Source organism: Hibiscus syriacus, unplaced genomic scaffold (assembly GCF_006381635.1).
Source record: "Hibiscus syriacus cultivar Baekdansim isolate YM2019G1 unplaced genomic scaffold, ASM638163v2 tig00110430_pilon, whole genome shotgun sequence".
NCBI classification, from domain to species: domain Eukaryota; kingdom Viridiplantae; phylum Streptophyta; class Magnoliopsida; order Malvales; family Malvaceae; genus Hibiscus; species Hibiscus syriacus.
The window spans coordinates 1,265,595-1,293,448 of record NW_024062734.1 but is presented as its reverse complement, the minus strand read 5'-3'; the positions used below and the strand labels follow the sequence as shown (position 1 = coordinate 1,293,448).

General features: G+C 37.5%; 4 protein-coding genes and 1 long non-coding RNA gene across 6 annotated transcripts; 4 read left to right on the top strand and 1 right to left on the bottom strand.

The window, feature by feature from the left end:
- The first annotated feature begins 88 nt into the window (after positions 1-88).
- LOC120125431 (formamidopyrimidine-DNA glycosylase-like) lies at positions 89-7,272 on the top strand. Of its 2 annotated transcripts, none has more exons than XM_039143858.1 (10): positions 89-394; positions 493-544; positions 1,033-1,090; positions 1,560-1,628; positions 1,726-1,851; positions 4,730-4,780; positions 5,850-5,927; positions 6,019-6,118; positions 6,541-6,575; positions 6,647-7,272. In XM_039143858.1, exons 1-10 carry the CDS (start codon positions 166-168, stop codon positions 7,079-7,081), a joined length of 1,233 nt encoding a protein of 410 aa, XP_038999789.1. In that variant the 5' UTR covers positions 89-165; the 3' UTR covers positions 7,082-7,272. The 2 variants fall into 2 exon arrangements, with proteins under 2 accessions (XP_038999789.1, XP_038999788.1); XM_039143857.1 differs by lacking the exon at positions 6,019-6,118 and adding an exon at positions 6,161-6,263 and having other exon boundaries at positions 92-394; positions 6,647-7,270.
- Positions 6,722-9,707, top strand: LOC120125432 (stress-response A/B barrel domain-containing protein HS1-like). The gene is made up of 4 exons (XM_039143860.1): positions 6,722-6,743; positions 8,676-8,824; positions 9,308-9,592; positions 9,631-9,707. Exons 2-3 carry the CDS (start codon positions 8,685-8,687, stop codon positions 9,495-9,497), a joined length of 330 nt encoding a protein of 109 aa, XP_038999791.1. The 5' UTR covers positions 6,722-6,743; positions 8,676-8,684; the 3' UTR covers positions 9,498-9,592; positions 9,631-9,707.
- A 189-nt stretch (positions 9,708-9,896) lies between these two features.
- LOC120125430 (nuclear pore complex protein NUP96-like) lies at positions 9,897-16,576 on the bottom strand. Its single transcript, XM_039143856.1, has 6 exons — positions 16,321-16,576; positions 13,268-15,876; positions 12,545-12,668; positions 11,588-11,736; positions 10,684-10,781; positions 9,897-10,230 (listed from the first exon to the last, which is right to left on the bottom strand). Exons 1-6 carry the CDS (start codon positions 16,334-16,336, stop codon positions 10,035-10,037), a joined length of 3,192 nt encoding a protein of 1,063 aa, XP_038999787.1. The 5' UTR covers positions 16,337-16,576; the 3' UTR covers positions 9,897-10,034.
- A 1,443-nt stretch (positions 16,577-18,019) lies between these two features.
- LOC120125283 (plasma membrane ATPase 4-like) lies at positions 18,020-19,175 on the top strand. The gene is made up of 4 exons (XM_039143756.1): positions 18,020-18,219; positions 18,323-18,541; positions 18,634-18,771; positions 18,867-19,175. The coding sequence occupies exons 1-4, from the start codon at positions 18,166-18,168 to the stop codon at positions 18,897-18,899; spliced, it is 444 nt and encodes a 147-aa protein (XP_038999687.1). The 5' UTR covers positions 18,020-18,165; the 3' UTR covers positions 18,900-19,175.
- A 6,541-nt stretch (positions 19,176-25,716) lies between these two features.
- Positions 25,717-27,788, top strand: LOC120125284. Its single transcript, XR_005516357.1, has 5 exons — positions 25,717-26,054; positions 26,128-26,569; positions 26,648-26,821; positions 26,922-27,108; positions 27,219-27,788. It is a non-coding gene; the product is annotated as an uncharacterized LOC120125284 (long non-coding RNA).
- Positions 27,789-27,854: the final 66 nt, after the last annotated feature.

The window sequence follows — 27,854 nt, the reverse complement described above, 5'->3', positions numbered from 1 at the left end:
ATCCGAAATGTAGTTTTCCCAATAAAAATTAATGCATGAAATGGAAGAGAAAAAAATGTCGAATCATTTGAGTTTGACTCACTCTCAGAGTCACACTTCCTCTGTCAAAGGTCTCGCGCCAGGAGAAAAAGCGCTCTAAAAGGGGCGGAAAAACCTAACGAAGCAATGCCGGAGATTACAGAGGTAGAGGCAGCCAGAAGAGCTGTAGAAGAGAATTGCTTGGGGAAGAAGATCAAGAGAGCGATTATAGCCAATGACTCTAAAGTCATCGAAGGAGTCTCCTCTTCGGAGTTCGAGTCCGCTGTCGTTGGCAAGACCATCGTCTCAGCTCACCGGAAGGGCAAGAACCTTTGGCTCCAGCTTGATTCCCCTCCTTTTCCTACTTTCCAGTTCGGTACGCTTCAATTCAACGCCCTAGAAAATGCATTTCTTTTATTATATGTTTTCTGGTCATTTTATTAAAATAATAGGTGTTGGTTGAATGAATTTCAGGGATGGCTGGTGCTATTTATATAAAAGGTGTTGCTGTTGCAAAGTATAAGAGGTGATTTACTTTTCTGATTTTATTGGATATCAATTTTCACTAGAATTATGTATTTTTACTTTTATTATGTTTTGGTTGTCTTGGAAGCAAAATGTAAGAACTTTGTTTCAAAAGTGAAAGATATTTTAAATCGTTAAAGTTTGGGGATTTCTATTTTGAACGATGAAATGCATGATTTTACCTTTCCTTGATTTTTTTTATTTTTATTTTTTGTAATATTTGTTACAATTTATCTTTTTGTTTCTCTCTCTCCCCCCTTCCTTCAATAATTAATTGGAAGTACCAATAGTGACAACTATATGGAGTCTACATCAATTTAGAGGATTTAATGAGCTATTGGAAGTTAGTTTTCAGAGACTTTTAATTTGATGAGTTGAAAGGAATCTTTGCACGCATTGTTAGATTTTTATTTGGTTAGGAGCATTATGCCAGTAATCTTATTATCTTCAATAAAATGTAGTTGCTAATACATACAGCTTTATGTATAGGTCTGCAGTAAAAGACAATGATGAATGGCCTTCAAAATATTCAAAGTTCTTTGTTGAAGTAAGAACTATTGCTTTCATTCGATGATCCAATGTGTTCTGTGGATTTTCTCTAAGATATCCTTGAATGTTTTCATTCAACCTTTCTAACCTGTCAATCTGTACAATTTTAATATTTTTTTAGTACTTTGTTTTCATATCAAATCTTCTTTCCATTAACCTTGTCCCTTTATTTGACATAGGATATAATTTTTGAATCCTATGCCTTTGTTAAAAGTTGAAGCTTTTCTACATATATATCTTAAGTGACAAATGTATTGGTTTCTATTCCTTTTAATGCTCTCCTATTTCAATTTTCTTTATGATGTTCACAAGAGGCATACCAGGTTCTTTCTTTATTCTTATTTTTGAATTTCAAATAGCTTTTCAAGATATTTATAAAGCTTTTTCTTGTGTCGTATACCTGAGGCAATATCAGGGCTGTAGTACCTTGTGCCAATGGTAACACTGATCTGAATGCTCTTTTGCAGCTAGATGATGGTTTGGAGCTATCTTTCACAGATAAGAGGCGATTTGCTAAAGTCCGCTTGCTCAAAGATGTATTTCAATTTCTTATTAAATGTTTTAGTTTGTTTTAACTTCACACACTTTGTCTCTTTGTTTGGTTTATTTCTTGAAGTAATTTGGTTGGTGCAGCCGACATCTGTGCCCCCAATATCTGAGCTTGGCCCTGATGCACTGTTTGAGCCTATGGCAGTTGATGAATTTACGGTATCCTTAAGCAAGAAGAAGATTGGCATTAAAGCTCTATTGCTCGATCAGGTTAGAACAGTTGTGGTCATGTTTCTTTCTCTCTCTCTCTCTCTCTCTCTATATATATATATATATTTAATGATTTTATGTCTGTAGCCTCTTATTAACCTTAAATTCTTTTATTGTTTTTTTTCCTATCTCTTAGCCTCGTATTTATATCTAGACGATTTTCTTTTTGGTTATGCTGTTAGCAGTTTATGTAAAATGGTTGCTTTTGTGTTTTTTCTGCTCTCTAGTTTTTTTTTTTGGTAGTAGCAAGTTTCCTAAATGTATTTGAAATTATTTTAAAGGCTGTTTCCATATGGGCTCTGGTGTATCTAGCAGCATTGCCCAATATGTTTGTGATTTTTCAATACTTCCTTTGTAAGACGGAAATCAGGTTGATGCATGCATATGAAAATCATGTGCATATAACATTCCCAGTTTCTTTTTCCGGTTCATGACTTGAGCTGGAATACTGTCTTCATGACTTGATCATGGTAATTTTCAAAGCTTGTTCTTGGAGACCAATGTATTGTAAGGGTAGACTGGGGACATGAAACAATTGGCTTTAACAATTACGGTATTAGATGCTGTTTAGGTGATTGCAGTGTACTTAAGTTGCTTTTCTGCAGTGCATCTCTGACTCATATCCTTTATTGAATGACTGAAGCCTTTTTTTTTTGTTTCGTGTAGCGAGCAAAGATATATGAATTTGCTTGTTTTTTTATTGTTTCCTTCATTCAGTTGATTTCTTGTTTTCCTGTTATGATGTGTTCATAACTTGGCACTGATTGGGACTTCCATCCTGTTGAATGAATCATTCTTACTGTATCACTGAAGTATTCTGCTTAGTTTAAAAAAGCGCCGCTTAAGCGCGATTAAAGCGCTAAGCGACGCGAGCGAGGCCCCTGGCGCTTCAGCATAGCAAAAGCACTACGAATTCATTAAGCGGTAGTAATCGGCGCTTTTGCAGCGCTTTTAGCAAAGCGCTAATCGGCGCTTAATCGCGAGTTTAGAAGATACGATTCTGGGCTTTAGCAGATACGATTTTTGGGCTTATTTAGGGTTTAGCGGGCTATTAAATTATCAGTTTTGGTTTTTTTCTTTCTTGTAGCTTCACACTAAGAAACGAAATAGATTGGCACAATCTAGATTGAATGACATGGTGTTTGTGAAATTCAATCATGCCTTGGAGCGCCGAGCTAAAAGTAAGGAGACCGATCCCATTCTTTTGCAAGATATTGATGAGAGCAATGAGTGGTTAATGGGAAGAATGGAAGAAGATGAAGATGATGATGAGGCGGTGTTTGTTGGTGAGGATTTGACATAGAGTGATGTTGCTAACGCTTCCGGTGCATATGAGCCTAGTTATCTAACTAGAGCATCAAAAGTAGTGAATGATGGAGCCGGACCATCGAGAAATGATAAAGGAAAATCTCCTTCTCATAATCCTATCTCTAGTAGACCATCTCGTAGATGCTTACTTGATGAAGATGAGATGGAAGAAGATATTGGAGTGTCTAGTGATGAAGGAGATGGTGTTGTCCGAGTTGATGACGATGACGATTTAGAGGATTTTTAGTTATAAGGAATTGAGGGTTTAGAAAAATACTTTTATTGATCTCACTTTAGACTACTTTTAGTGTAGACCATCTTTTGATATTAGTATGCTCGTATAGTCGTATGGTTAATCGTATATAAGTATTTAAGTGTTTATAACTTATAAGTTATAAGTAAATTGAGAATTATATTTTGGTGTTTACTTATAAGTTTTGAATATATGTATTGACACTTTGATATTTAAGTATTTATAAGATAATTTATAAATATTTTGTATTTTTTTTGTGAATTTCGATCTTTCTGGCGCTTCTTGTGCATAAAACGAGCGCTTTCGCTTAACGCTTAGCGCTTCGGCGTCTAGGACCCTAGGCGCTTTAGGGCGCTTTACGCTTTTTAAAACCAAGGTATTCTGTAGGTATGGCATTTTCCATCGGGAAAAAGTAAATGGCCAAAGCTCTCCCTAGATATTTTGTTGATGGCTGAGCTACCTCAAAAGGGCGAAAGTGCCCCTTTCCTTTCATCCACCCACCTTTATGAATGAACTTTACTAGTTTAGTTTTCAAGCTCATTCTGTTACAGTTATGGATTGCATTTTAAGGTTGTGAAACCACTTTTGTATCCTTCTGGCCTCCTTGCTCTTTAAATTTTTAGGTAATTAAATTTGTTAGGTGCCCCCTAAACCATTAAAGATCAGTATTACATAGACTCAGATATTAGATCCGAGAACCCTTATTGACACAACCCAACATGGATTTGGGTGCTGAATATGCGTCTGATATGGTGATAGGAATTCTGTCTTGACAATGAAGAAAGTGATTATCAGAGACAATGGCTTATTGCTGGGTTATATGAACATCAAATTAGCACAACTCAATCCATATTTTGTCAGAAAATGATGTATAAGAGGAATTGAGGAAGTTATTGATCTGGGAAGATATTCTGTCTCTAAATTGTTTAGAGGTGAGTAGGAAGTTAGAGGGTTGAGCTTGAAACCGGCTTTAGTATGAGCCAATTGTTTCTCACATGGCAACCTGCTTTGCACCTTCTTCCATTGGTTTTGAATAAAGATCACGACCCACTTTGATAAAGAAAGAGAAGATTCCTATAAAAAAATAATAAAGAAAGAAGAGAAAAGGAAAAAGAGAATTATGTAAGACTCTAGACAAGTCCATGTGGTATACTGATAGGCTTAGACCTCTTTGGTTCTGTAACTTAGCTTCTTTTAGAAAAGTAAATGAAAAAAATTCCAATTACCCTAGATAAAGTATCTACTTCGATGTGCTACTATTGTTTCTAGCTCTCTATTTTTCCGACAAACTTTTTTTAATTGTCTTAACATTTGCAGAGTTATATATCAGGAATTGGCAACTGGATTGCAGATGAAGTGCTATACCAAGTTAGTGCACTCTTTACATACATATATATATATATATATATATATATATATATATATATATTTGTTTTTTATAAGATCTTTACATACAATATTGATTACTGATTTACTGCATATTTAAGATTTTGTTCATGATAACCCCATGATATAGGCTCTTATGTAATGTATATACAGAACATTTCTGATGCATAGTTTTGACATTATAATCCAAAGGAAAATTCTACGATGTTTGCACTGAAAAACTAGAGCTTCCACTTGCGATTGTAGTTACCATAGATATACTTTTCATGGCTTTGTCCATAACATGGTTTGAGGGAATACAAGTAATAATCTTAAAGTTCCACTTCAAGATAGCTTGTTCAATCTCTTATTTAGTTTGAAAAGTTGTAGAGAAATAGAAAATATTGAATTTAGATTCATTGGTTATAGAATATTGATATGCTACAATGTCATATGTGTAAGTAATTGTTTTGATATTATGAGACATTTTCCTCTTAATGTTGATGAGTAGCTGTGTTCATTTATACAACGTAAAAATCCCTTCACATGGTCGTTGAAAAAACCCCATAAGTTTTGACTACACAACATCTTCGTGTGCATCTTGATGACTGAGCATAAGTTTTAGAATGTTGGGAGTTCAAAAATAGATTTCAAGTTTGCTATACATTGCACTCTTTTCTTGTTTTCAGTCCCCTTACTGTACCAAGTATATTGAAGAAGATGATTGCTCATGTATTTGGGCAACCAACCAGATAGCATACGATTAATGGAACTAACAGTTCAGGAGTTCTGATTTTGGGTTTAAAGATTTATTCTTTTGGGTTGGGGGATATCTTCTCCTTTCACAATTAGTAACTTTATTCATGTGAAGGGCTTTCTATATAGTTTCACAAGATGAGTCGAGTATGGCTGTATGGTAAGGTACTAGCCTTCCAGAATCAGTCCTCTGAAGCGTGAAATTTGATTTTACTTTTATGAGAAATAGGAAATATATTTATTGAATGGGCTGATATTTGGACTCAAAGTATTTATAAGCTGCTCCAAGTTTATCATTTAATTTACCATGTGGCAGGCAAGGATTCATCCTCTGCAGGTTTCTTCCAGCCTGTCCAAAGAAAACTGTGCAACTTTACACAAGTGCATCAAGGAGGTAACCTTCGACCCATTTTGTAGTTGGTAAAAATGTTATGTTATAATTGTGCATTCTTCATGGAAAATATAAAGTTAATAAATATCTGTAGGTCATTCAGTATGCTGTCGAAGTTGATGATGACAGCAGCCGTTTTCCTAATGATTGGTTATTTCATTTTCGGTGGGGTAAAAAGTCTGGAAAAATTAACGGTAAGATGCCTCTCAATCTTGCCAAAAAAATTGATTTTACAGGTTATTGAAACAGCAGTTGAAGTTGGGGCAGATAGTAGTCAGTTCCCTAGTAATTGGATATTTCATTCTCACGAAAAGAAGCCTGGCAAGGCTTCTGTTGATGGTCTGGCTCTTGAACTTATATGTATGGTCTAGCATTATCTATTATCTCCTTTCATTGGATAAATTGACAACTTCCTTCTAAATGAACGTGTCAGCTTTTAAGCGTGCACAACATGCATGTATTACTGTTCTATTTCTTCATTTTATTTTCACCTGTTAAACAGTGTGGCTGTTTTCTGATTGATATCAATTTATTTACATTTCCATTCATCTTTATTAGCTTTTTATTTTAATAATTCTTTTCGTAGAAAATAATATGAACTACCTTCTAATGACAGGGAAGAAAATTGATTTTATCAATGCTGGTGGCAGGGTAGGTCATTCCAAATTAGAATTCGTCAGTCCATCAAGTGCTTGTTTAACTGTTCCATGTTTCTGGTATAGACATCAGCATATGTACCGGAGTTGCAGAAGTTGAGTGGAACATCAGCTTCAAAAGCAGCAGGTAAACCTAGAAAGCAGACTTCAAAGAGAAAAGGAGGTAAGGCCAAGGATAATGATGAAGATGAAGAAGGCACTGGTGATGAACCTACGACTGAGGAAGAGGAAACCACTAAAATCACCAAATCTAGAAAGGGGGGAAACCCTAAAGGTAATGGTAAAAAACCTCCCATCAAAAGAAAAACCACAGAGAATGATGATGATGATGACAATTGTGGTGGTAAAGATGATGCTAGCAGTGAAAAGGATGATGAAGCTCCGAAAGAGAAAGCTAGGAAGGTAAAAAATAGAACAAGTAACAAACAAGTAAATGTTGCAAAGGCATCCAAGCAAGCAGCGAGCAGCCAAAATGGTAAGAAGCCGAAGAAAGCAAAGTAGGTAGCTGATTAGACATCATTTAACAGCTCCGGAATTGCCTGCCCAAGTTTTGTAAGAATGAAAGGGCAGTGTGTTGCTTTATTGTAAGGAGTACTGCTTGTTCAACACTGTTTATTATTACACTCGGCTTTAATTCCGAATCCGGGGCTACCTCGTACTGCATCAATGGCTGCTGCAGCTGTTTACCAATGGGTATTTTGAAGGATGGTATTTGATTTGCTAGTTTATTTAAGTTTTAAAGCCCAACTGAACTACATATCCTATGCTTGGCCTAGTTGCGGCTACTCCGGACCACGTACTTTCGATACCTTAGCCATCTAGTCGGCATTGGTTAAGATGTTGGATAATGAAAAATTTAGATCTCAGAATTTGAAGTCATTATTTCAATGCAAATATAAAACCATATAATTAATAATAATGTATTTATTATTTTTCTTCGCTAAAATATTTTTTCTTCACAAGTGAGATTAAAATGATAAATATTTCAGCTATTTTCTTTTACTTTTTAAAAATTTACAATGACATTTGTCATGATTTTATTATTTCTTGTGAAAGAAAATCTGATTTGCAAAAAGAAAAGAAATCTAACTAACCAAGCTTTTCTGTATTTATATTTAACTCATGTATTTGATCTATATTTAAACTTTTAGGGTAAAGTACACAAATTCTCTTCCGATTATAGGATGTTGTTTTGTTGAGTTCTTTGACTATTAAAAGTTACAAAATGATCTCCGATTATATGATGTTATTTTGTTTAGTCTTCTTACTATTAAAAGTTACAAAATAGTCACCGACTAATCATATGTTCTTAACTCGTCCATTTTCTCTAAAAATTTAGCAACCGTTTGAGATGGACGTTAACTTGTTGATTGAAATATGATAAAATCTGATTTCAAAATCATTTTAGTTGTATTTTGTTGTTTGAATCTCCATTTACATTATATCGTCAAACTTGTGTTTGAAACATTATGCTGGTAAGCTAGTACTTGAAAGCAACGATGATGTCAACAGACATCATTAACATACGATTTTATCATGTCTTAGTAAATTAACATCGAGCTCAGACAAATACTAATTTTTTAATAGAAAATGAAGATTTTGGAATATATGAATAGTCACGTAACTATTTTGTAATTTTTAATAGTATAGATACTCAACAAAATATCGTCTTATAATTGGGGATCATTTTATAAATTTTAATAGTTAGGGGACTCAATAAAATATCATCCTATAGTTGGGGGATCATTTTTTACTTTACCCTAATTTTTAATTTTTTATTTAGTAATAAAAAACACTTTCAAATTAATGAACTAAGATCAAAATCAACCAAGACTTCATTTACGGAGACCAGTATTAAAATGGGAAAAAAACCCAATTTATTACAATCATCTTATAAACCCAACATGTTTTTATAACAAAAATGGGCTTAAAAGTATTTTTTTTAGTCCTGAAAGTTTTTGTTTGACCTATGAAACGAATGATGTGACAAATAGTTGATCTGCACATCTCCCCCCATCTGTCGCGTTGGGAGACGTGAAACACTGAAACCTGAACCATAAACTGATTAGAAAAACAAAGTGTCAACTGACACCAGAAACAAACAATGGAGGAAGCAAAAGGAGTTGTGAAGCACATATTGTTGGCAAAGTTCAAAGATGACACCACGCCTGATCAGATTGAACAACTCATCAAAGGCTATGCCAATCTTGTTAACCTCATTGAACCCATGAAAGCTTTCCACTGGTATGCCATGCTATCCCTTTTCTCTCACTGGTGTTTTTTTTTTTCATTGATGCCTCATCAAATCTTTTATTTTTAATTTTAAATCTGGGCTTGTTATAGATAAACTTCAGATCCACTACAACCAGAAATGTTGTCTGGGGTGATGATGGTTATGTGGTTTTACTTTGGATCTTAGTCCCTTGATATGAGAAACTCAGATTGTATGCTAGGGCATGAACTTATAAAATTTTAATGGAGTAAAAATATATAAAGAAAATATCTAGAATAATACTAGAATTTGAAATTTTAGGGGACGACTGCCCTACCTGCCCTGCCCCTTTGATACGTCCCTGCTTGAAACCCCTTGCCAAAACTTCTCTACTTTTAGCCATTTTTCTAATTCCAATTGATACGATCCAAAGGCTTGAATCTTCATGTGCTGATTTTACAAACAATAAAATAATGGTCGGTGTGGTGCTAAAATAATCATTTTCATGGAAACAGGGGCAAGGATGTTAGTGTTGAGAACATGCATCAAGGTTTCACTCATGTGTTTGAATCTACATTTGAGAGTACTGAAGGGGTTGCTAAATACATAGCTCATCCTGCTCATGTGGAATTTGCAAACTTGTTCCTGCCCACCTTGGACAAAGTCATTGTATTGGACTACAAGCCCACTATTGTTCATTTCTAAGTTGAAAAACATAAGATTGTTGTCTGAATTTGGTATTTGTCCTGCAGTGTTGTTTCTGAATCTTGTTTTTTTTTATGTTTCTGGTATCATGTCTGGTTCTGTTGAATTTTTCTCTTTTTGATCAAAATGTCAGGTTCTGTTGAATAAGAGAGACAAATGGAAATCTTGCATGAAATGCATATCAAAGTAGGTTGGTTTTCTGTTCTAAAAGCATATGATTCTGTGTTGTAATTGTCTTTTACACTAGATTCACCGAAGCAATATGAAGCTCGAGTTCGAGCTCTGCCTTTACACCAAGTTTCCACTTTCCTATCTATTTAAATCGACGAAAAGTAAAATGAAAAAAATATAATATATAAATGTGTAAATATATATATATATAGACTGTTTGGTTGTGTGATTATATCTATTAACTTGACAATTATGAATTTTGAAGTTTGGTACGAAATTAAGGTTCAAGTTTTACAACATCAAGCTCCTAACCCCAAGCCAAAATCACCATCCAAGCATCAATAGGAACAGGGTTACGTAGACAAACTAACTTAAAACTTCTGAAAGACTGCAAGTGAAAACTGCAACAGCATCCTGTAAATGAGTTGAACGAAGGTCTTCCGGGATGGGAGCACTGAAGACGGTATCATAACAGCTTAACTGGTCTTCACGTGTTTGACTTCTACTAGTATCGGAAAGCAGAAAATTGCATATCTCTTCCGCCATCTTTGAATAAACCACCCTGCACCATAGTTTCACATAAACTTGCATCCAATCACTACAGATCAAGACCCCAGAGTATAAAAATGTACGGATAGAGTAGACCATAAGAAAAGGAGGATACAGAACTGTTCTGTGATGATACAAAAGATGATTCTCTGGAACATGATATTCATAGGCATGAAAATGAAGGGGGGGGGGAGAACTATTCACTGCTTTGAGGTTTGGAATAAAATCGAGGAAAATTTGGATTTTGAAAGAAAAAAAGAAAAGAACAGGGAATTGGGATTTCGACATTAAAAATGACTAACACCAAGGTGGGCAGAAACCAAGCTAGTCGTTGATAAGCAGGCACATAGAACAATCAATGGAAAATGATCCAACTAAGCAGTTGATTCAACAGGGAATTGGGGTTTTAACTAAGCTAGTAATTCGATATATTCACATTCATAAGGAGAGAGAGCAACATAAATACCTCGCATCAACATGTAACTTGCCACCCCAAACTGCTGAAGACTCATTCAAACGGCCAAGAAAGTCCCTACAAGCTGCATTTTTGCTGTCAAGGGAATCCTGAAAAATTCACCAACATTCACTTGTAAAGGAAATACAAAAATCAAGTGTGCTGATATTTCACAAATTTGGTTCAACAGCTTAAGGGTGCAATTGCTTAATCTATTACGAATCTAATAGGAAGATGCAGGAAAAAAAACACTAAAAAGAAGAAGAGAAACATTCACAAGAAGAATGGCAACTTTGTATCCCAGCCGGTTCCAAATGTTGAAAAAAACTTATGATTTAATCACACAGACAAAATGATTAGCAATATTTTCTCACCTGACAAGCTTTAAACTTTTCCACCATCATTTATGTTAATAGAATTAATATCTCGCATGCAACTTAGTTCAACAGCAATGCAGCTTTCAAGCAAATTCTTCCAAAAGCATTAAAGGTAAAAGACCATAATGAGCTGCAGCCATTAATCTTGACTCATCTCCCACAAAAGGCACCATGCAGTACTACCAACACCAGTCCATTCAGGCAAAAGAAGGTAATGCCTCTGGGAACAATGCTTTAACTAGGCAGATCCCTTCTTGTTATTAAGGGATAAACTGGAAAGCAGAGTCAATGAGTCATGCATATTAGACATGCTACACTTTGCTTAAAGTGGCCACCCCATTAAGATGAACCCAAAGTTTAGTAAGAAAAACATGACAAGCTAAGGTAGGATAGCATTCAGCACAACCCCATGAGCAGGAAACAGTGTTCACAATAACAGGAAAAATTTGGTTCACTAATAAATGAAGCATCCAACAAGCTACATAGTTTATATTCAAATTCAGATTCTATGGCCATAATAAATTCCATGAGTTTCTTACCAATTCAGCCATTGTATTGTTATCCTCCTGTAATGAGCTTCTTAGCACATAGAATGAAATATATATTCCAGCTCCCAAATCCCAATTTTCGATTTCTGCCTTGTTGTTCTCCATGGATGTTGCAATCCTCCATACCTCTGAGTCATTGGCTGAATTGAAGAAAAAACATAAGACGGGGATTAACTATATCAACGGCATTTGACTCATCAATTCTTCAGTGACCCAACATTGTGCATTACATTCTTCAATCCAGCATTGGTATCCCCCCCCCCCCACCACCAAAAGAAGGAAAAGAAACGAAAATTGACCCTAAGAGTTAGTAGTAATTAACATGTATAATCTACATGACTGAGTCTCAAAATAGTAAGAGTATAGGTTGTCACCCACCTCCCACGTGATAAGACACATCCATGCATGGACATGGGATTTTGTGCTCTGATAATATTAATATGAACAGAAAATTCATAGAATGAATTACTAAACCCCCTTGATTCTATAACTTAATCCGAATTCTCAATTTTGTCAAGAATAAGCTATTTTCCCCTTCAAACATCTTTTTACTAGTAGTATCTAAACTTTCTTTTATTAAATGTTTTACAACACTAAATGGAAATTTTTAGGTGGGAAAGAGGTGACTTGTATATAGAGAAGAAGAAAAAAAGCTAGGTGATTCTGTCCAGCTATGTAATATTGTGTGTCACCATATCCGTAATGTACATAAAATTCCTTTGAGTTCTAAATCAAATAAATTCGGTAGATCACATCACCGTTAAATTTTCCGATGGGGTATAATTTTACATCATACTTTTTTATGTTTTTTACTGGGGAAAAGGAAAGGGGGAGACCTTGATTTTGATTTCAAGTCATATCCACAAGGCATTAGAAACGAAAAACGATAACAGGAAAACAAAGCTAACAAGGCATATCTGAAAAACTTAATTTGCAATAAGATCATACCAGATAAGAACAATGCATGAGCAACTGAAGTCATGAAAATAGAATGAGCCTTTTGCCAATTTTCACATTCCAGAAAGTGCTCAAGAGCCCTTGGCAAATCCCCATGGTAATTGAAATAAACTGCCTGCATCATAGGAAATTTTTCTCAATTGTAAAACAACACTCGAGTTCCAAAGAACCTTTCAGAGCTCACTCTCTCTCATATCATACATCCACATCTAGACACAGATACAGAGACAAGCATGCAGCAGGAAAATCCAAATTGCTAGTTATTTAAAAGGAGTTAATCAAAGAAAAACATGATATTTAAATAATAAACCCAACATTTCAGATCTCTAAATAACCTCCTCCCACTCTCTCTCCCCCATCATGCATCCACACACAGACACAGATACAGATACAAGCATACAACAGGACAATCGAGATGGCTAGCAAGTCTAAAAGGAGTTCATCTTCAAAAAAGAAAAAAAGAAAAAGAAAGGAAGAAGAAAGAAAAGAAAGGATGAGATTCAAAGATCCCACCCAACCAGGATGCTGACAATCTGCCACTAAGCAAAGAATCTAAATTAATGATGGATCTAACCCAAATAGAGCACCTAATCTACCAGCAAAGCTCCAAAAGTTAGCATAGAAAACAACTCGGGCTAGACCGACAGGAAGTAAAATGTAAAGGCTTCAGATGAACAAAATTAGAACAAATCATCTAGAAAACCAATAACATACCATAGCTTCATGCAACCATTGCAATGGAATACCCAAGTCCTCGATAAATTGGCGCTGTGATTCCTGTGAACTCCATGATTCACAATATTGGAACAAAATTTCCCTGATAAGAATTGCTTGAAGGTAAGGAAAATCATCACGGTAGGGCATGTGAAGGGCTACATAGATAGCCCAATGACACTGCTCCTGACATAGTAACTGGGATATAAGTCCCATGTCAAGAGCTTGAAGGTCATTAGAATTGAAAGCACCAACAGCTTCCAGGATAGCACGCTGATGCCATATCATATGGTAGTCAAGTGGATCATGTGTAGAAGATAAGGTGCTAAACATCGTTTTCAGAGAGCATAATTGACTCTCTTCACTGGCATGCAGAAGCATGAGATAGTATGAAAGATCAAATCTTTCCACTCTGCTGAAATTTGCTTTCTCTTCAACTGATCCTTCATCAATATAAATTGGAACGGGAAATGGAGCTTTTCCATCATCAAGAAGGTGATGATAAGTTCGAAAAACAACAGGCAATGCAGTATCTGAAGGTAGGTGATACCACATTAACAATCCTAAGAATCTCTTCCAGTCAATGTTAATACCACGCAAAGCACCATGAATATCACCAGCAAGCAACTCATAAAGCCGAATCCTTTCCTTCTCAATGAAATCGAAGTCCAGACCATTACGTCTCCATATATCTAGCTGTCTGGCAACATCAGAACGATTAACTGTTGATCCACCAGCCTGGCTCAGTAAACAAGCCAGTCTAACATCTCCTTTAGAAGCTGCCAGCTCCACAGCTGCATCAAGTTTTCGCCCAGTCAAGAGAAAGAATAAGTGTTCCAAGTAACCTGAGTCATTCACTGAGCTTACTTCTTCTTGTATACGATGACATACGCTTTCTTGCAGCCAACAACTAAACTGAGCCCTCCTAATAAGAGAAAGTGCTTCCAAGTCGACTTCTGGAGGACCTTCCTTTATATCCTGCATCATATCTTCCTCAATATCAGAAGCCATGGGTTTCAGTTGACCAGTATTTTCCCTTTCTGAAAAAAGAACTTTTATCAATTCCCAGACCATCACTTGATGCATCAAAACCAAGCGAGCAGAAGAAGATAAACCAGGAACATCCAACTGCCTCTCAATAATGTCTATATAGCTCCTACAAATGTCAGAAAGCTCTAAGCGATTAGAAACAACCTTCAGAAGTTTCAATTGAAAAGATCCAACTTCCACTGCTTTTTCTTCATAATTTAGGGCTTTGTGAAGATTCAATGGAGCATCAAATGCAAAGTCAACAAGTTCTTTCTTCACTTTACTATTTTCATCTCTGACTACTTTATCAATCGACACTTTTTCTACATTGATTACAGAAGATAATACTCTCTGGGCATCATTACTACCTACAGGTGCACCAGAGTGAACAAGAATGCCACCTGGGCCCCAACCCACACGAAATGACCTACCCATGAACAATGCTGCATCAACTATATTGTGAGAATGGCTTCCAGTGACCGGTGTCTCTTGTTTGATGTCCAGCTTGAAACCTTCCCTTTTGGTGGTCTTTAGTGGCAAACCCTTATTTTCTCGTGTCATCAGAATGGTTCTAGATGAGCTTGAATCGAAAGTACCAGAGTTATACTCAAGTAAAGCAACAGGGGTTTTCCGCACAACAGGTGGGCTAGACCTATTGGTCATCCTCAGGTTAGAGTTATTCAAAGAGGACTTTATATATTCTTTCGCAAGACCTTGTTTCTGATTAGAACCTGTCCCTCTAAAATCCTCAAGCTCCTCTTCTTCCTCTGCAGGAAACATCAACATTCTCATTTCTTTCATCTTCACAGGGTCCAGCCCGAGATGTGCAGGAAGAGAATGAGAAAGCAAAGATCCATTACTATCCAATTGCATATCTTCATCAATCTCAGGATTCCCACCATCAGCCATTACCCCAGGATCTTGTACAGCTCCTGTTGCATCATCCATAATAAGATCTTCCTCGTCATCTTCACTCAACCCAAATCTACTGAAATGGTCAACCAAGAATTTCCATTCACCATTTGTAGGGTCAAATGCAATAAATCGTGCTCCTTGGCTTTTCATGCTCAGTCTTAATTTCTTAACAATACCATCTACTTCCTTCTTATTCAAGTCTAAATTTTCAATTTGAAGTCTCAAAGTTACCTCAGCAGCCTTGTTAAGTCCTTGACCAACCATGGGCTTGTTGCTTTCATCTTCATATACAATCACCTCATGCCTATGGAATTTCACAATTTGATCCAAATCCAACCCTCTCACATCAGTTTCCCCAAAGAATTTTACATACCCGTAACCAAATCTTCCAACCACAAAATCCAGAACTCGGCTGCAATAACCAGGATCCAAGAGTTCCATTCTCATCATATCTTTCAAGCAAGGTTCTATATAATAATCAGGGGAATGTAAACTAGGTAAGGATTCTTCTATCCTTCTCAAAACATATGGCAATAAATCAGAAATTGAAGATACCCTTCTCTTTTTGTACAGCGATGTAACCTGTAAATCACAATTTTCTGTGTCAAGATCTCTCTCACACCTAGAAATTTCACTTGCAGTACCACGAGCTTCACACAGGGTCCCTGCAACGACAACTAAGATATTGAGTAAATTCACATAAACTAACTTGCATCTCTAATTAGCTAAAAGATACTAAAAAAAAGGCAAACAAATGCCATAAAACCATTCTAAAATTACTAATCCCCGTAGAATAAACACAAACACAAGCACACGCCGATAACACACCTTTTCAGCTCTCCAATTTCTCCAAAAGAAAACTCAAAATCATCAAACTTTGCAGATCTATGATTAATACCCTACTCTACATAAAACTTATAAACCAACAAAAACTGGGTATCAAACAGACAAGACCTAGAAACTAAATAGCTCATCGAAAACTCAAGAACACCAAAAAAAACTTTGACTCTAAAAACCAAATGAAATCAAAGTATTTTCATCTAAAGTGCAGGAATTTTATTTGGACTAATCCCAAATTCTGAAAAGAAAAGAAAAGGAGAGGGAATCACCTGAAGCGGAAGCCATAACTGCAGAGTGAGGGTTTATTGAGGGGTTTTGGGTTCAGCAGCAGTAATGGATCCTTGGGAGTTCAATCACCTAAAGGAGAAGCTAGTGAAGGAAATGAAGAGAAAGATAAGTAGAAGGAGATTGAAGAGAGAGAGGAATGGGAGGGAAAAGTTTTGGTGTTTTAAGAATCTAGACAGTGAAGGAGTGGAGGCTCAGGGTTTCGGGTTTCCGAATTCTGCTTCCATTGTCAAACCAAAGTGACAATGGCCTGCTTCGGTTAGATTGGATCGGGTCAGCGAATTTTTTATAGGATAAATTATTTATTTGATCGTCCACTTAATGTTTTTGTCATCCAACTATTATATTTTTTAAATGATACATCGTGTTATGTTTTGGTTTTATTTTGATCATTTTTTATTAAAAAATTAACGATAATGATAATGTGTTACTATAAAATAATGTCATATCAGTATTAAAAATTAATTAAAAATATCATGTTAGCATCACTGTTAATTTATTAACGGCTGGTAATCAAAACAGAACCAAAATGTAATTATATGTATGATTTTGAAAAAACATAATAGTTAGGTGATCAAAACAAAAACTAAGAAATAGGTGGATGACCCAGTAAATAGTTTATCTTTTTATTTATTGGTTTAATTCACAAATTGTCACTATGACTATTTTTTGTTTTGATCTAATGATAAAGTTAACCCTCAACCTTTGCATAAATGATTATTTTTTAATCTTATTCTTTTTATGGAGTATTTTAACCTACGGTATTTTAATTTTTGATTAAAATAACCCCTGTTTAGATGGAAACAGTTTGTTGACTAACAATCAACATATGTTGTTGACGTAATATTTTCATATATGCTTAATAGATGACGTGATATATGCCACATCATCAATTAAACACACATGAAAATGTTATGTTGTAACATGTGTTGACTGCTAATCAATTAATATTTTCTATTAAGTAGGGACTATTTTGACTAAAAATTAAAATACTTTAAAAAATAAGAAGCAAAATTAACTTTTGTATAAACATTGGAGCTAATTTCATCATTATACCTTTTGTTTTCTCGATTTACACTGTTTTTTAGCCTCTAAAGGATATCAATACTTTTATTTTACCCTTGGAATAGTTAAATTCAATAAAAGATTAAAGTATATTTAAATTTAAAAATCTATATTATAATTAAAATTTTATTTTAGTCTTTTTATTATAAAAACAATATTTTAATCCTTCTACTACATCTAAAAGTTCATTTTCAATCCTTTGTTCATAATTTTTAAAAAATATAATATTTTATAATTTTGTATTATCCTTTTCAATTAAACCTTTAATCTCACTCAAAATATGAAAATTCTAATCAAATTTTCATTGTTTTCTATCAATGATTTATTACTAAAAGATTTATAATTGACCCCTTGATTATGGCTTAAGAAAAACGTGGGTAAAAGACAAAGTGATAGGCGAAGGACCTGGGCAGCGTGGACCAAGAGAGTGCCGCTCCTTCTCTCATTTACGGTCAACATTCCCACAATTCTGATATTAAAAATATTACATCCCCAACACTTACAATCAATATTTCATCTTCTTCATCTACATTTTGTACTATACCAACCTAACTTATTAACTTCTTTACAAATTACTCACCCAAAATTCAGCTGGTTCTTCATCTCATTTTCCTTGAATACTAACAAAGATCCAAGCTTTACGACGTACTTTGTGCTTTGCATGCAGAGAAAAACAAAGAGACTGTATTTATTTAAACACACACACACACACAAGAAACAATATTTTTTTCTTTCTGGGAAAGTAGTTTGAAGAAGAGAGAAAGATGGCGGAAACGATCATCGGCTTGGAAGAAATCAAGAATGAGACCGTAGACCTTGTAAGTATTTTTCTTCTTTGTTTCTGATAATATATATATATGTGTGTGTGTGTGTGTGTGTGTGTGTGTGTGTGTGTATTTTGATATGTGGGTTGGATTGCAGGAGCGGATTCCTGTTGAAGAAGTGTTTCAAAAGTTGAAATGCACCAAAGATGGGCTATCGAGCGAGGAAGGCCAAAAGAGGCTCCTCATCTTTGGTCCAAACAAGCTTGAAGAGAAGCAGGAAAGCAAGGTTTTGAAGTTATTGGGATTTATGTGGAATCCTCTGTCATGGGTGATGGAGATTGCAGCAATTATGGCCATTGCTTTGGCTAATGGAGGAGTATGTTAATCTCTCTTTCTTTTTCTCTCATGTGCTTGAATTTATAGACTTGGATTCAATATGGAATCTCTAATTCCATGAATAAAATTCAGGGCAAGCCCCCAGACTGGCTAGACTTCATCGGTATCGTGGCGTTGCTGTTTATCAACTCGACGATTAGCTTCATCGAAGAAAACAATGCCGGCAATGCTGCTGCAGCTCTTATGGCTGGTCTTGCCCCTAAGACCAAGGTGTTTTAGATTTAACCAGACATGACTTGTTTCGAATTTTTTTAATGTCGGTGATCGATGTCTCTAACCCTTTGTGCATGTTTGAATGATTGAAGGTCCTAAGTGACGGGAAGTGGAGCGAGCAATAAGCTTCAATTTTGGTGCCGGGAGACATCATCAGCATTAAGTTGGGAGATATTTCCCAGTAGATGCACGTTTCCTTGAAGGCGATTCACTCAAGATGAACAATCGGCCCTTACTGGCGAGTCTTTGCCTATAAACAAGAATGCAGGGGACGAGGTATTCTCGGTTTCTACTGTCAAGCAAGGTGAGATCAAGGCTGTTGTTATTGCCACCGGCGTCCACACCTTCTTCGGAAAAGCTGCTCACCTCGTTGACAGCACCAACAACTTAGGACACTTCCAGCAGGTACTTGCAGTTTTGTTCTTAATTTTTACTTTTGTACTCTTGTGTGATAGGATGTATGGATATGAGTATTGAGATATGACCCTCAAAGGGACGTTACAAATATATACAAGCTGCGTAGGCAAGTTGTAACCCATCAGGATGAGATATTTGATGTGCTGGTGGGCAGAGCCAAAGATGCGGAAGAGGTGGAGGTTTTAGCTTCTGGTAGAGAGCGTGTTGATCAAGATCGATCTAAGAAATTTTCAGGCCCGATGGAGTCATCAGCACAGTCTGGAAAGAGGACTCGTACTTCAGCCCCTCAGAGAAGCAATACACGTTTCAGGCCTGCAGCATCCTCACCTTTAGCTGTCAGTCGAGGCGGTTCCTCGTCGTATTATAATGGGCCCCTTTGTGAGTATTGTGGTAAACAGCACTCAGGAGAGTGTCGTAAGAAGATGGGTCTTTGCTATCAGTGTGGATCTAGTGGTCATTATCGGAGGGATTGTCCTCAGTTAGTTTCGTTTGAGCATACCACTACCCAAACTCCTGTGCGTTCGCAGACTACAGTACAGACCCCAATTAGAGATCGTAGTCAAGGAAAGACTCGAGGATCAACGTCCAGGACAGACAGTAGAGCCCGACCTCAGCAAAATAGAGGGCCAACAGCTTCTGAGGCTAGACAGCCAGCTTTGGTTTATGCAACTAGACGTCGTGATGACAGAGATGAGCCTGAGGTTATTGCAGGTACATTTACTATTTATTCTACCCCATACTTTGCATTATTGGACAATGGTTCCACTCACTCCTATGTATCGAGCTCCGTATCTCGAAACCTTCAGATTCCGATCGAGAACACTGAAAATACTGTTACAGTTACAAGTCCAGTAGGACAAGCGGTATTAGTGAATAAAGTATTCCGGCGTTGTCCTCTCGAGGTTCAAGGAGAAATTTTTCTCGCTGATCTTATGGAGCTTCCTTTAGAGGAGTTCGATCTAATTCTTGGAATGGATTGGTTGAATAAACACAAGGTAAAGCTGGATTGCGAATACAAGCGGGCTACTCTGAAGACTTCAGATGGTCGGACTGTTGTGTTAATTGGTGAACGGCGTGGTTATCTCTCCAATATAGTTTCAGCGATGGAAATTGATCGTATGATCCGGAAGGGATATGAGACCTTCATTGCTTGTATTTTGAACACCAAGGGTGCATTGTCCACGATCGAGGAGATTCGTACAGTTAGCGAGTTTCCTGATGTTTTTCCGGAGGAGTTGCCTGGGTTACCTCCTGATAGAGAGGTAGAGTTCGAGATTGAGACTTATCCGGGATCGCCACTTATTTCTATGGCACCTTATCGTATGGCTCCAAGGGAACTTAAAGAGTTGAAAGTCCAATTGCAAGAATTATTCGATCGAGGATTTATCCGACATAGTACTTCACCATGGGGAGCTCCAGTTCTGTTCGTGAAAAAGAAGGATGTGTCGCTAAGATTATGTATTGACTATCGGAAATTGAACAAGATGACGGTCAAGAATAAATACCCACTACCCAGGATTGATGATTTATTTGATCAATTGCGAGGAGCTACTGTATTCTCTAAGATTGATCTTCGTTCGGGGTAATATCAATTGAAAGTTAAAGGATCAGATATTGCAAAAATGACTATTCGCACTAGATATGGTCATTATGAATTCTTAGTGATGCCTTTTGGTTTGACGAACGCTCCTGCAGCTTTCATGGATTTGATGAATCGGGTGTTCCGACCATATTTGGATCAATTTGTGGTGGTCTTCATTGACGATATTCTGATCTATTCTCGTACTGAGGCAGAGCATGACGAGCATTTGAAGATCGTTCTGCGGACTTTGAGAGAGCATCGTCTATATGCCAAACTAAGCAAGTGTGAATTTTGGCTTCAAGAAGTGTCGTTTCTGGGGCATATTATTTATGCGCGAGGTGTTCAGGTCGATCCCAGCAAGATAGAGGCTATTATGAATTGGAAACGACCTAAGAACGTATCTGAGATCCGCAGTTTCTTGGGCTTGGCTGGTTATTATCGACGTTTTGTTGAGGGCTTCTCGATCATTGCTTCTCCTTTGACAAAGTTGTTAAGGAAGAATGTGCCGTTTGACTGGGGCGTGGCACAACAGGAGAGCTTTGAGAAATTCAAGGCGGTTTTGACTCAAGCACCGGTGTTGATTCAACCAGAGTCCGGGAAGGATTTTACAGTGTATAGTGATGCTTCACACTCAGGACTTGGCTGTGTTTTAATGCAGGAAGGTAAAGTGGTGGCTTATGCATCCCGTCAGCTGCGACTTCATGAGTGTAATTATCCTACTCACGATTTGGAGTTAGCAGCAGTGATTTTTGCCTTGAAGATTTGGAGACACTATCTTTATGGAGAGAAGTGTTATATTTTCACGGATCATAAGAGCTTAAAGTATCTCCTGACCCAGAAGGAGCTTAATTTGAGACAACGGCGCTGGCTAGAGCTTCTGAAGGATTATGATTGTGTGATTGATTATCACCCTGGTAAAGCTAACATTGTAGCGGATGCTTTGAGTCGAAAGACGGTATCGGAGTTTAGATCTTCAATGGCCAGGATGAATTTATATGATGATGGCACTTTGTTAGCAGAATTGCAAGTTAAGCCGACCTTGGTTGATGAGATCAAGGCGAAGCAGCCCTTTGATAGCTCCTTGATTCCCATCTTTGAGCAAGTAGAGCAGGGGACAAGCTCAGATTACGCCCTTGACCGGGATGAAGTTCTATGCTTCAAAGGTCGGTATTGTGTGCCTGATGATGCTGAGTTGAGACAGACTATCCTTACTGAGGCTCATAGTAGTCCATATGCTATGCATCCCGGTGGAGATAAGATGTATCGGAATTTGAGAGAGAGGTATCATTGGATCGGCATGAAGAAGGACATCTCAAATTTTGTAGCGAGGTGTTTGACTTGTCAACAAGTTAAGGCAGAACATCAACATCCATCAGGTTTGTTACAGCCTATTAAGATTCCTGAATGGAAATGGGAGCGTATTACTATGGATTTTGTTACTAGCTTGCCTATGACTCCTTCGAAAAAAGATTCAGTTTGGGTGATTGTTGACAGACTTACAAAGTCAGCTCACTTCATTCCTGTGCGAGTAAATTATACTTTGGACAAGCTGGCAAGATTGTATATTTCAGAGATTGTTAGATTGCATGGTGTTCCATTGTCTATTATTTCTGATCGAGATCCGAGATTTACTTCGAGATTTTGGAAGGCGCTACATACGGCTTTGGGAACAAGATTGGATTATAGCACATCCTTTCACCCACAAACTGATGGTCAATCTGAGAGAGTGATTCAGATACTTGAGGATATGTTGCGGGGTTGCGTAATCGATTTTCATGGTAGCTGGGAGAAATTTTTTACTTTGGCTGAATTTGCTTACAATAGCAGTATCAGACCAGCATTCGTATGGCACCCTATGAAGCACTCTATGGGCGTAAATGTCGCACTCCGATCTGTTGGACTGAGTTGCGTGATAGGAAAACGTTGGGACCTGAGTTAGTGCGAGAGACGGAGGACACAGTCAGATTGATACGTGACCGTTTGAAAGAGGCATTTGATAGGCAGAAGTCTTATGCAGATCAGAGAAGGAAAGATATACAATTTGAGGTTGGTGATCAGGTCTTCTTAAAAGTTTCACCGTGGAAGAAAGTATTGAGATTCGGGCGTAAGGGTAAATTGAGTCCACGATTTATTGGGCTGTATCGTATTCTGAAGAAAGTTGGACATGTTGCTTATCAGCTTTAGTTGCCTTCCCACCTCAGTCGTATTCATGATGTTTTTCATGTGTCTATGTTAAGGCGATACCGTCCAGATCCAGGTCAAATTATTCAGGTTGAAGAAGTAGAGCTGAGACCGGATTTGTCATATGAGGAGGAGCCCATTCAGATTTTAGAAAGAGATGAAAGAGTTCTTCGGAATAGGCGAATTCCAATGGTCAAAGTTCAGTGGAGTAATCGAGGCCCCTCAGAAGCTACTTGGGAGACATTGGAGTCAATGGAGGCTCAGTTTCCTCAACTATTCTCATAAGGTAAATTTCGAGGACGAAATTTCTTGTAGAGTGGGAGAATTGTAACAACCCGAATATTTACAAAATAATATTTAATTGAAATTGGACGTTAATTGTGAAAATTGGTGAAATTTAATGACTGAACTAAAATTTATGAAAAGTTATAGGCCATTTTATAAGTTGAAGGAAATTCAGGGACCAAGCCCTGAATTCCTCCAAGGAGTGTCGACAGGCTTATAATTTAAGCATGGTTTCTGATTGTAAATCAGAAAACACAATTGAGAATTTGCTCAATTTTCCTTCTCTCATACCCTTACTTCCAAGCCCGATTCCGACGCCGTTCGACGTCCAATCGTAAAATTGAAACCACCGTTGTGTTCATCATCAAGCGAGGAACAAACCCTTCAAATTAATTGAAGTGAAACGCTACCAAACGTCGGGAATTTTCAGTCAAAGCATCGTCGTTTTTTTTAGCTCTATCGCCGGGAAAAACTTAAATTCACCGCCGATCGTTGTTCCGTTTACGACACCTCCTGCACCATCGTGTTCCTTGTGTCGTTGCGAGTCCGCCGGTGACAACCTTGTTCGCCGTCGACGGCGGCGCGTGAGGAGGTGGAGCAGTCAAAGATTCGGCCGAGTTGAAATACGAGCTCTCCGCCGTTCAAATATTTGAACCGATCGTTGTAAGTATCTCGAAATCACTCAAAATAATTTTTAGAAATTTTTCCGGGAATTTTCCGACACCGTGGCACTGTTCACGCGCCGCACGCGCCGCCGCAGGGAGAGTGAGCTGCTGGAAAACCGGTTTGACCAGTTTTGAACCAGTTTGACCGGTTCGAACCGGTTTGACCGGTCTGAACCGGTTTGACCGGTCTGAACCGGGTTGACCCGACCCGACTGTTGACCCGACCCTACCGTTGACCGTGACCGTGACCGTTGACCGTTGACTTTCTTTGACTAAAACTTAAAATGGCTTTGACCGACCCTTAAACGACCGTAAATCTTTTCCGAGTATACCTATCCTGATAGTTTTCGACGTGCCAAATCCATTTCCGCAGTCGGTTTTGCCAAATTCAAACCCGAAGGTCTCCAAATCGACGGTCAAAGTGGTTGACTTTAACTTTGACCAAGAATCTGAATTTCCGAAAAGTCATACTTTATATTTTTCGACGTCCTGATTCCGTTTCCGCAATCCGTTTAGCCAAATTCAGACTCGAAATACCCCAAATTGATAGTCAAACTCGAAAAATGCTTATATACTTAAGAAGACTAGCTTTGACCAATTAAATAGGATTTGGGATTATTATTGTTTGAAGGTACAAGAGACTCTCCGGATCGTTCGACAGCTCGACCCAGCTCTTCTAGATCAGTTAAACCACGTGTGCCAGTATTCACCCGTTCGAAAATTGTAGTAGAGCGTGGTGAAACCAGCAATCAGTAAATTTGCTATTTGAACCTATTGTCGAGGTGTGTTCCCTACTTATTATTGAACTGTTTTATTGGTTTTAATATGTGGTACACCGAATTCATTGGCTATTGTTTTATGGATGCACCAATTTAATGTGACAATTTATGGAATATGGCTGCTATCTAATTTTTGTTTTGAAATGGTATATGATTACCATGTTTTTGGATTTATGGAATTTATGTCACGGTGCAATTGAATTTTGGAATTGAAATACGATGGAATAGCTCTGATCAAGCTAACTGGGCCTAATGTGACTCTTGAGGGCCCCAAGATGTTTCATTAGGTCGGCTTTCCTTTGCTGTGTGCTTAGGGTAAGCTATATGGACTTATTGACTTGGGCTTAAGGATACAAGCTTCAGAGCCTATCCTTAAGTCGGCTTTCTTTTTGCTATGTGCATAAAGTAAGCTATATGGAAAATAATTTTGGGAACTACTGATGGTGTACCAGAAAAGGGTTTAAACTATGATTTTCAAAAAGTTAAACTCTTTTACGAATTTGTGAGATTACTGGACTATGATTTGTACCTATTGTGATTTTATGGAAATGTTGGGACACACTGAGCCTAGCTCACCTTTTGAAAATGTTTTCCCCTTTCAGATACTGTTGGTTAGATACCTTGGTTCGAGCACTTGAAGGATCAACATATCTCTTGAAGTAAATCAAATTGTAATATTTTTATCTGGCAAGTTGACTTTATTTTGGTGACATGGACCTTATTTTAAAATATCAGATTTTATAATGATAACTCTTTTGCTAATACTGCTCGGTTTATTGTGATATTGAATTTGAAGACGTGTTTTAAATTAAATTATTATTTATTGGTACTATATTTACGAGTTGGATTTTGATAGTATAATTTGTTTATAATTTCATGTTATTTATAATGTGATTTTATATTGATGGAATAACGGTTTCGAAAAATGTCTTTAATAATCATAATGTGATCCACTAGACTTAGTCGAAACGCATAGGCCGGGTCTAGGGGGTTACACTTTCTCCGGAACATAATTTGAATAAACGGAAGGTTATTATAAGATGAATGTTTTGATATTGTAGACTTTGAAAGAGAAAAGCAAGGATGCCCCGGGAGAACCTTCGGAATTTGTGGGTATATTGCCACTGTTTGATCCTCCAAGGCATGATAGTGCAGAGACAATTCGTCGGGCTCTGAATCTTGGTGTCAATGTCAAGATGATCACTGGTGATCAACTAGCCATCGGAAAAGAAACCGGTCGCAGGCACGGCATGGGAACCAACATGTATCCATCATCTGCTATCCTTGGTCAAAATAAGGGCGACACGATCAATACAATTGGCGCTGATGACCTTATTGAGAAGGCTGATGGCTTTGCAGGCGTTTTCCCTGGTAATCTCATTAGCAATATTATTTGGTATAGTTTGACGCTCTTTGAATATGGGTCACTATTTTCCTAATTCAGAGCACAAATATGAGATTGTTAAGAGGCTACAAGCAAGGAAACATATTTGCGGCATGACCGGAGATGGTGTGAATGATGCACCAGCGCTTAAGAAGGCAGACATCGGCTTTGCAGTGGACGATGCGACTGATGCTGCTCGAAGTGCATCAAATATAGTACTACAGAACCAGGACTGAGTGTCATTGTGAGTGCTGTTCTAACAAGTAGAGCCATTTTTCAGAGAATGAAAGACTATACCATCTATGCTGTCTCCATTACGACCAGAATCGTGTTAGGTTTCATGCTGCTCGCACTTATTTGGAAGTTCAATTTCTCTCCTTTCATGGTTGCCTGACTCATGGAAGCTCAAGGAGATTTTTGCCACCGGCATGTCCTTGGTACCTATCTTGCTGTCATGACTGTCATTTTCTTCTGGGCTGCCAACGATACCAACTTCTTTTCAGTAAGAAAAATATTAAACACTTTTTATGTTCTTAAAACCATAACATATGAGACTTCTAAAGGTTGGTACTAATTGCAGGATAAGTTTGGGGTAAGAACCATTAGGCACAATCAAGATGAACTTACTGCTGCTGTATACCTTCAAGTCAGTACAGTGAGTCAAGCACTCATTTTTCTCACTCGTTCTCGGAGTTGGTCTTTCATTGAACGTCCAGGTCTCCTGCTCGTGGTTGCCTTCGTTTTGGCACAACTCGTAAGTTAAAATATAAAAAAAATTAGCTTCAGTTGGCTAGAGTATAATGTATTGTTCTCGAGTTGTTATAAAGTTTTCTTTTTTGGATTCAAAATTTTAGGTAGATACACTACTTGCTGTTTACGCAAACTAGGGATTTGCAAGAATCAAAGGCATTGGCTGGGGTTGGGCTGGCGTTTTATGGCTCTACAGTCTAGTCTTCTACTTCCCACTCGATGTACTCAAGTTCGGAATTCGCTATTTTGGAAAGGCTTGGAACAATTTGGAACATTTTGCTTGAAAATAAGGTATATAATCACTTCTTTCGGTATTAATTTGTTACGTAAGTAATTGCGATAAACGCAATGCCACCAAATGACATTGATGTGCGAGTGTTGTTTGTACATTCAATTCATAGACTGCCTTCACAACAAAGAATGATTATGGAAAAGGAGAGAGGGAAGCACAGTGGGCTTTAGCTCAACGCACCCTTCATGGCTCGACACCGCCCGACATCACAAACAAGGAGAACAACCACAAAGAACTATCAGAGATTGCAGAACAAGCCAGAAAGCGTGCCGAAGTTGCAAGGTGATACATAAAATCCTTTGACATCAGAAACCAATGATCTTATCCAAAACCTCGTGTGTCTTACCAAGTTGAGGGAACTTCATACACTCAAAGGACATGTCGAATCCGAAGTTAAGCTCAAAGGACTGGATATCGACACCATCCGACAGCACTACACGGTTTGAGGAGGGAAAGAGGTGGAACTAGGGGGGTTCTTGTAATGCCATGAGATGAGGGTTGCGAAATCAGGCAGCCATCCTATTATGATATTGTTTTGTAGTAGGTTTAAGGCATGGTACTGGAATAATGTTTTGAATAATCCAACATCAGAGATTGTTGTATAGCTAACTCAGACAATCCTTGACTGCTAATATGGCAACATTTTTGTTACATGGTTCGGTTTTTTCTCTTCAAAATCTTTCGTACCTGCAAGATGGTTGTACATTTTACATGCATTACAATGAATTAATGCTGGTCTCTAAAG

Excerpts from the sequence above, each read along its gene's own strand:
- LOC120125432 (XM_039143860.1), top strand. The coding sequence starts at position 8,685 with ATGGAGGAAGCAAAAGGAGTTGTGAAGCACATATTGTTGGCAAAGTTC. Across the intron at positions 8,825-9,307 it reads CCCATGAAAGCTTTCCACTG|GGGCAAGGATGTTAGTGTTG; the intron begins GTATGCCATGCT and ends TCATGGAAACAG.
- LOC120125431 (XM_039143857.1), top strand. The coding sequence starts at position 166 with ATGCCGGAGATTACAGAGGTAGAGGCAGCCAGAAGAGCTGTAGAAGAG. Across the intron at positions 1,629-1,725 it reads AAGTCCGCTTGCTCAAAGAT|CCGACATCTGTGCCCCCAAT; the intron begins GTATTTCAATTT and ends TGGTTGGTGCAG. Across the intron at positions 1,852-4,729 it reads AAGCTCTATTGCTCGATCAG|AGTTATATATCAGGAATTGG; the intron begins GTTAGAACAGTT and ends TAACATTTGCAG.
- LOC120125283 (XM_039143756.1), top strand. The coding sequence starts at position 18,166 with ATGGCGGAAACGATCATCGGCTTGGAAGAAATCAAGAATGAGACCGTA. Across the intron at positions 18,542-18,633 it reads TTGCTTTGGCTAATGGAGGA|GGCAAGCCCCCAGACTGGCT; the intron begins GTATGTTAATCT and ends AATAAAATTCAG. Across the intron at positions 18,772-18,866 it reads GTCTTGCCCCTAAGACCAAG|GTCCTAAGTGACGGGAAGTG; the intron begins GTGTTTTAGATT and ends GAATGATTGAAG.
- LOC120125430 (XM_039143856.1), bottom strand. Across the intron at positions 11,737-12,544 it reads TCATGCATTGTTCTTATCTG|CCAATGACTCAGAGGTATGG; the intron begins GTATGATCTTAT and ends TCTTCAATTCAG. Across the intron at positions 10,231-10,683 it reads AAGTTACATGTTGATGCGAG|GGTGGTTTATTCAAAGATGG; the intron begins GTATTTATGTTG and ends ACTATGGTGCAG.